General features: G+C 65.6%; 1 protein-coding gene across 2 annotated transcripts in view; it reads right to left on the bottom strand.

Annotated features, from left to right (window-relative positions):
• Window positions 1-6756, bottom strand: part of LOC122466138 (tapasin-related protein-like) — an 11408-nt gene extending 4652 nt beyond the window's left edge. Inside the window, exons 1-3 of one of the 2 annotated variants that reach the window (XM_043548236.1) lie at window positions 6653-6756; window positions 5430-5753; window positions 4782-5083 (exon numbers count right to left, since the gene is read on the bottom strand). In XM_043548236.1, coding sequence (XP_043404171.1) covers window positions 4890-5083; window positions 5430-5753; window positions 6653-6698 — 564 coding nt within the window. In that variant the 5' untranslated portion in view covers window positions 6699-6756 and the 3' untranslated portion in view covers window positions 4782-4889. Of the gene's footprint in view, window positions 1-4781; window positions 5754-6652 lie in introns of both variants that reach the window. The other variant, XM_043548235.1, reaches the window with a different exon arrangement.
• Between the last annotated feature and the right edge of the window lie 884 nt (window positions 6757-7640).

The raw sequence follows: 7640 nt of genomic DNA, 5'->3' as shown, positions 1-7640 counted from the left end.
GGTGTGGGCTATGGGTTGGAGCCAGGGATGAGGGGTTTGGGGTGAAGGAGGGGCTTCCGGGCTGGGGCAGGGGTTGGGTGAGGGTGGGAGGAGGGCTCCGGCTGGGGGGGTGGGCTATGGTGTGGAGCCAGGATGAGGGGTTTGGGGTGAAGGAGGGGGCTCTGGGCTGGGGCTGAGGGGTTCGGAGTGGGGGGGGCTCCGGGCTGGGGCAGGGGTTGGGTGAGGGTGGAGGAGGGCTCCGGCTGGGGGTGTGGGCTATGGTGTGGAGCCAGGGATGAGGGGTTTGGGGTGAAGGAGGGGGCTCCGGGCTGGGGCAGGGGGTTGGGGTGAGGGTGGGAGGAGGGCTCCGGCTGGGGGTGTGGGCTATGGTGTGGGGCCGGGGATGAGGGGTTTGGGGTGAAGGAGGGGGCTCTGGGCGGGGGCTGAGGGGTTCGGAGTGTGGGAGGGGGGCTCCGGGCTGGGCAGGGGGTTGGGTGAGGGTGGGAGGAGGGCTCCGGCTGGGGGTGTGGGCTATGGTGTGGGGCCGGAGATGAGGGGTTTGGGGTGAAGGAGGGGGCTCCGGGCTGGGGCAGGGGGTTGGGGTGAGGGTGGGAGGAGGGCTCCGGCTGGGGGTGTGGGCTATGGTGTGGGGCCGGGGATGAGGGGTTTGGGGTGAAGGAGGGGGCCCTGGGCTGGGGCTGAGGGGTTCGGAGTGTGGGAGGGGGCTCCGGGCTGGGGCAGGGGGTTGGGGTGAGGGTGGGAGGAGGGCTCCGGCTGGGGGTGTGGGCTATGGTGTGGGGCCGGGGATGAGGGGTTTGGGGTGAAGGAGGGGGCTCTGGGCGGGGGGCTGAGGGGTTCGGAGTGTGGGAGGGGGCTCCGGGCTGGGGCAGGGGGTTGGGGTGAGGGTGGGAGGAGGGCTCCGGCTGGGGGTGTGGGCTATGGTGTGGGGCCGGGGATGAGGGGTTTGGGGTGAAGGAGGGGGCTCTGGGCGGGGGCTGAGGGGTTCGGAGTGTGGGAGGGGGCTCCGGGCTGGGGCAGGGGGTTGGGGTGAGGGTGGGAGGAGGGCTCCGGCTGGGGGTGTGGGCTATGGTGTGGGGCCGGGGATGAGGGGTTTGGGGTGAAGGAGGGGGCTCCGGGCTGGGGCAGGGGGGTTGGGGTGAGGGTGGGAGGAGGGCTCCGGCTGGGGGTGTGGGCTATGGTGTGGGGCCGGGGATGAGGGGTTTGGGGTGAAGGAGGGGGCTCCGGGCTGGGGCAGGGGGTTGGGGTAAGGGGGGTAGAGGGCTCCGGCTGGGGGTGTGGGCTATGGTGTGGAGCCAGGGATGAGGGGTTTGGGGTGAAGGAGGGGGCTCTGGGCGGGGGCTGAGGGGTTCGGAGTGTGGGAGGGGGCTCCGGGCTGGGGCAGGGGGTTGGGGTGAGGGTGGGAGGAGGGCTCCGGCTGGGGGTGTGGGCTATGGCGTGGGGCCGGGGATGAGGGGTTTGGGGTGAAGGAGGGGGCTCTGGGCTGGGGCAGGGGGTTGGGGTGAGGGTGGGAGGAGGGCTCCGGCTGGGGGTGTGGGCTATGGCGTGGAGCCAGGGATGAGGGGTTGGGGTGAAGGAGGGGGCTCTGGGCTGGGGCTGAGGGGTTCGGAGTGTGGGAGGGGGCTCCGGGCTGGGGCAGGGGGTTGGGGTGAGGGTGGGAGGAGGGCTCCGGCTGGGGGTGTGGGCTATGGTGTGGGGCCGGAGATGAGGGGTTTGGGGTGAAGGAGGGGGCTCCGGGCTGGGGCAGGGGGTTGGGGTGAGGGTGGGAGGAGGGCTCCGGCTGGGGGTGTGGGCTATGGTGTGGAGCCAGGGATGAGGGGTTTGGGGTGAAGGAGGGGGCTCCGGGCTGGGGCAGGGGGTTGGGGTGAGGGTGGGAGGAGGGCTCCGGCTGGGGGTGTGGGCTATGGTGTGGAGCCAGGGATGAGGGGTTTGGGGTGAAGGAGGGGGCTCCGGGCTGGGGCAGGGGGTTGGGGTGAGGGTGGGAGGAGGGCTCCGGCTGGGGGTGTGGGCTATGGTGTGGAGCCAGGGATGAGGGGTTTGGGGTGAAGGAGGGGGCTCTGGGCGGGGGCTGAGGGGTTCGGAGTGTGGGAGGGGGCTCCGGGCTGGGGCAGGGGGTTGGGGTGAGGGTGGGAGGAGGGCTACGGCTGGGGGTGTGGGCTATGGTGTGGGGCGGGGGCTGAGGGGTTCGGAGTGTGGGAGGGGGCTCCGGGCTGGGGCAGGGGGTTGGGGTGAGGGTGGGAGGAGGGCTCCGGCTGGGGGGGTGGGCTATGGTGTGGAGCCAGGGATGAGGGGTTTGGGGTGAAGGAGGGGGCTCTGGGCGGGGGCTGAGGGGTTCGGAGTGTGGGAGGGGGCTCCGGGCTGGGGCAGGGGGTTGGGGTGAGGGTGGGAGGAGGGCTCCGGCTGGGGGTGTGGGCTATGGTGTGGGGCCGGGGATGAGGGGTTTGGGGTGAAGGAGGGGGCTCTGGGCGGGGGCTGAGGGGTTCGGAGTGTGGGAGGGGGCTCCGGGCTGGGGCAGGGGGTTGGGGTGAGGGTGGGAGGAGGGCTCCGGCTGGGGTGTGGGCTATGGTGTGGAGCCAGGGATGAGGGGTTTGGGGTGAAGGAGGGGGCTCTGGGCGGGGGCTGAGGGGTTCGGAGTGTGGGAGGGGGCTCCGGGCTGGGGCAGGGGGTTGGGGTGAGGGTGGGAGGAGGGCTCCGGCTGGGGGTGTGGGCTATGGTGTGGGGCCGGGGATGAGGGGTTTGGGGTTGTGACATAGTAGGAATTGTCCCTTGTTATGTTTTATGTGAGTTTTACTGTTTTGCATGAATACGGCATGTGCCTCAGTTTCCCTGTGTGCTGCACCAATGCCTCGGTGGAGGGAATAGGGGTGTGTGACTTTGGCTGAGACCCTCTGGGGCAGATGAGGCTGCTCCAGTTGTCTGCACAGATGCAATGGACGGTGCCCTTCGTAACCTGAGACCCAGGAGGGGGTTGCAACCAGGTGAGGACCAGGTGACTCTTTGCCCAGGAAGTGAGACAAAGACAAGGAGGAGGAACAAGGGGGGTGTCAGAGGTTGGGTGGCTGGAAGCTGGGCAGTTTGCTTGGGGGGAATGGAAGAGGGAAAGTCCAAGGCGTCTGGCCCAGGACTCTGCAAGATGGACTTGGCTGAAAGTCACTGATTTCTGTGCTAACAAGTTCTGTTCTATGCTGTGTTCCTGTCTACCAATAAACCTCTGTTTTACCGGTGGCTGAGAGTCACGTCTGACTGCGGAGTTAGGGAGCAGGGCCCTCAGGCTTCCCCAGGAGCCCCGCCTGGGCGCACTCGCTGTGGGAAGCACACAGTGGGGCAGGGGATGTTGAATGCTCTGAGATCAGACCCAGCAAAGGTGGAAGCTGTGTGAGCTTCTTGCCCTGCAGACAGGCTGCTCCCAGAGAGGAGGCTCCCCCAGAGTCCTGACTGGGCTCCTATGGAGCAGTTCCAGAGCATCGCCCAGTGACTCCGTGACAGGGTGTGATGATGTGACGCAGCAGGGAGGAGGGAGTGTTGACCTGGGAATGTGCCCTGGGGACGGGAGACCTGAGAGCCTGTCACCTGAGCCAGGAGGGGGAGGGGGAGGTGACACCTCTGCCCGGGAATGTGAACAGAGGCTGCAGGAGGGGGCCTGCTAGAGGGGTGTAGTTTTCAGTTTGGGGCTGGGTGGAGGAACGCAGGGAACCCCAGGGCTGGGGTCTAAGCTCCCTGCTCCCACAGAAGGACTTGACTGAGGGGTCCTGGTGGTACCTACAAGCTCTGTTTGAGACTGTGTTCCTGTTGTCCAATAAATCTTCTGTTTTACTGGCTGGCTGAGAGTCTCAGTGAATCCCAGAAGAGGGGTGCAGGCCGCGGACTCCCCCACACTCCGTGACACAGGGGTGCGGGAGGGAGCTCTGGGCTGGGATCAAGGGATTTGGAGCATGGGAGGGGAATCAGGGCTGGGGTAGGGGGCTGGGGAGCAGGAGGGGGTCAGGGGTGCAGGCTCCGAGCACTTACCTCAAGCAGCTCACGGAAGCAGTGGCATGTCCTGCCTCCGGCTCCTATGCGGAGGCGCACCCAGCTGGCTCTGCGTGCTACCCCGTCCACAGGTGCTGCCCCTTGGCTCCCACTGACCATGGTTCCCAGCCAATGACCGCGGTTCCCAGCCAATGGGAGCTGCAGAGCTGGCGCTTGGGGCAGAGGAAGTGTGCAGAGCCCCCTGGCTGCTCCTACGCATAGGAACTTAAGGGGGGACATGCCGCTGCTTCTGGGAGCCTCTTGGAACCATGGCAGGCAGGAAGCCTGCCTTAGCCCCGCTGCACCGCCAACCAGACTTTTAATGGCCCGATCAGCAGTGCTGACTGGAGCCACCAGGGTCCCTTTCTGGCTGGGCATTTCGGTCAAAAACTGGACACCTGGCAACCCTAGGGCCAGGCCTGCCTGCCGCTGTGCCCCTGCCACTGTTACTAGCCACACCGCCGTGCCCGGGCATGTGCACGCCGGCGCCAGCACCGTGGGAGCGAGGAGGCGGGGTGGGGCGCAGCTTTGGCAAGAGGAGAAATCTGGCGAAGCGGCAGCTCTGGGACCAGAGGCCCAGATTCAGTGACTGGCCCCAGGTTGCTCGGGGAGTCCGGAGCAGAGCTGGGATCCGAACCCAGGTTTCCTGAGGCCCGGCCAGCGCCCGAACTACCGGGCCATGCTTCTCCCAAGAATGCCCCCATCCCATCCCCTGGGGCCTGCCAGTCAGTCCCTCCCGGGGCACTTCCCCCTCTGCCCCTCGCCAATGCCGTCACCTCCGAACACGAGCAGAAAGTCTGTCTGCAGAGCGCCGTGCGGCAGAGCGTCGTGCTGGACCCGGCAGGAGAAGGTGACACCCTGATCCTGCTCCATGGGCTGGAAGGTCAGAGAGCTGCTGACGTTGAAGGTATTGTCCGGGTTCCTCTGGGCACGGGGAGCAGGGACACCGGCAGGACCTCCCCAGCCCTCAGCCAGGTCACCACGATGTTGGCTGGGTGGAAGCCGGACACGGAGCATTTCAGCAAGTTCTGCTCCACCCTCAGCACCGCTTTACTGGGGACGGCAACGGTGGGCATGGCTGCGGGGAACCAGATGGCATCAGCAGGGAGAGCCCAGGGGGTGGGGGTTGGGGGCCTCCCAAGCATCCCCCTGCTCAGCTGCGTGGTTCCTCCCCCGGCGACAGCCAGAGCTGCCCAACTATGAACAGGAACGCCAGGGCAAACAGCCCCCTGGAGGCACCAGCTCCTGCCAAGTCACATGCCAGGAATTTAAGGAAACCCCTTGCCCCCTTTTGTGCCCATCTATCCCCAAAACACCCTGCCCAGCCCCAGCGACACGCACGGTAGGGGCCGTGCCCAGAGCAGAGGGGCCGGCTGCTGAGCCAGTTCCCGCGCTGGTCACCCCGCTCTCTCGCCAGCACTGACGCAGCACAGCCAGGTGCAGCCTCTGCTCCCTTCTGTCCGGGCTGTGGAGGCACTGGTAGGCTCCCTGGTCCGGCACGGTCACATTGCGCAGAACCAGAGAGGCGTTGCCATTGGCGAGCTGCTCCGTGTCCATGGAGGCCCCCGGCCGGGAGACGAAGAGGGAGTCATCGTACGACACCAGCTCCTGGCCCTGGAAATACCAGAGCACAGCCAGGTACTCTGGGCTGATGGGGGCGTCCGCCACGGTGAAGGTGCATGGGAGGAGAGCCTGGGATCCCAGCTGAGCCACCACTGGGGAGTCCACCATCACCCCCAGCTGGGCACCTGCACGGAATGGAGCCTGGTTCATCCCCAGCCTGCGTCAGAGAACGGCTCGCAGCCAGACAGAGGGGCGCAGAGAAGTGGAGCCAGGAGAGGAAGGAGAAGAGGTTGGGGAGGGGGATTAAATAGCTTTTGTTCAACTAAATATCCTCTAAGTTGGGACTGTTAAACGTCCAGCCTGGGGGGGGGCAGATGTGCCACACCCAACAGATTCGCCAGAATTTCAGTTTTCATTTAAAACATAGTACGTTTCTACCCCTCATGGCTGCAGAGATAACCTTCTGAGTGTGACAAATGTAATGATGCTGCCTGGGTCTGCAGAGAGCCTGAGCCCATTGCTGTGAGAGGGGTGAGCTGCCCTGAGTGTGACCGACACAGCAACGCTGCCTGGGTCTGAAGAGAGCCTGAGCCCATCACTCTGAGCTGCGAACTCCCCTGGCTCTTATTAGTCTGATTGGAGCCTCAGCTGTACGGCCCCAGGGTGATGCATCAGTGTGGACATTAACTGTTGTTCACTGGTGGTTCTAGTGACTGGGATTGGGAATCAGGGGTGGCTGCGGGGCAGCAGATCTGCGCACCCTGGAGAAAGAGAGACACTGGGGACGGGCAATGGACAAAGGGAGCGATATTGGTAGATGGAGAGTCTCTGGTTCATGGCAGAGGTGACAACACACACACCGTGAACAACAACCAGCCGTTTAGTGCTGCCTGAGAGCCACGCCCTCCCCTCGAGTCCTGTGCGAACCTCGCGCGGCCATGGGAGAGACTCAGGCCCCGACCCCCTGCCTGGCAGTGACTGGAGTCATCCCACTGACGCAAACCCCTCCTCCCCGCCCCGGTCTCCTTGCCCCAGGTGAACGAGGGAGCTGGGGAGAGGGCTGGGTCCTTGCCCATATACTCACAGATGCCCCCGAGAAGCAGAGAGAAGAGCCCGACTTGCGCCCCCATAGCCCCGGCCGGGAGGGGCTCCAGCTGCCTGGCTGCTCCTTAGCAGTGTGCAGATCCTGGGCAGAGTGACCAGATGCTTCCACTTTCCCTTCCCGTATAACTGGCTGCCTTGTATCCTCCCTCTGCACAGCCAGGCAGTGAGCAAACAGAGCTATGCCCAGGCCTGCGGAGTGCACACACTGAAGCTAGTCTAAGTAAGTGTTGGCCGGGGGTCGCCAACCTCTGGGGCCTGGCTCCCTGGAGGAGGGGAAACGGCTGATCCGAGCCAGGTGTTTTTTTGATGCAACCCTCTTTCCTGACAAAGGACGAGCTGAGGTGGCCCTGGACCCAGCAGCCAGCAGCGCCGAGCTCAGAACCTCCACGTTTGCCCCATGGAGCGCTGTCTCGCTGTGTCCCCTCAGGGCCATGCTCCCAGCTCCCCAGGCTGCAGTGGGGACACTAACCCCTGCACCGCCAGCCAAGGAACGCCTGTAATCCGCCCGGCTCCGTGCAGTGCCGTGGCTGCCCGCCCCCACGATCCGCAGCTGGGTTCACCCCTGGGGGCCTGCCTGCGCCCGTGGGCTTTATGGGGGGGGTGCCTTAGACCCTCCCACTGGCAGCCAGAAGCACCCCGCAGAATGTGAGCCAGGGTTAAAGTCCCGTCCTTGTGTCCCCTTGGGGGCCTGACTCACTTTATTCCCCAGCTCTCGGGGCTCCGCCTCCCTGGGCGTGAGGACCAGACGGCTCCTCGGGCTCCGAATGGATTTTACGACTGCCATGGGGTCAGCGGGCCATGCTCTGGAGCTGCTCCCTATGGAGTAGGCAGGACTGTGGGGGATGCAGCGAGGCGGTGTGTTTCCCCGCTGCCCCGGAGGGGGCGAGACTCTCCCAACACCAGAGTGGGCGTAGCCAGCGAGTCCCACACCCGCCCCCCCACAGGTCAAGGCGCAGGAGAGGAACTAT

The sequence above is a fragment of the Chelonia mydas genome, chromosome 6, assembly GCF_015237465.2.
Source record: "Chelonia mydas isolate rCheMyd1 chromosome 6, rCheMyd1.pri.v2, whole genome shotgun sequence".
NCBI lineage: Eukaryota > Metazoa > Chordata > Testudines > Cheloniidae > Chelonia > Chelonia mydas.
This window is presented reverse-complemented; position numbering and strand designations above follow the sequence as displayed.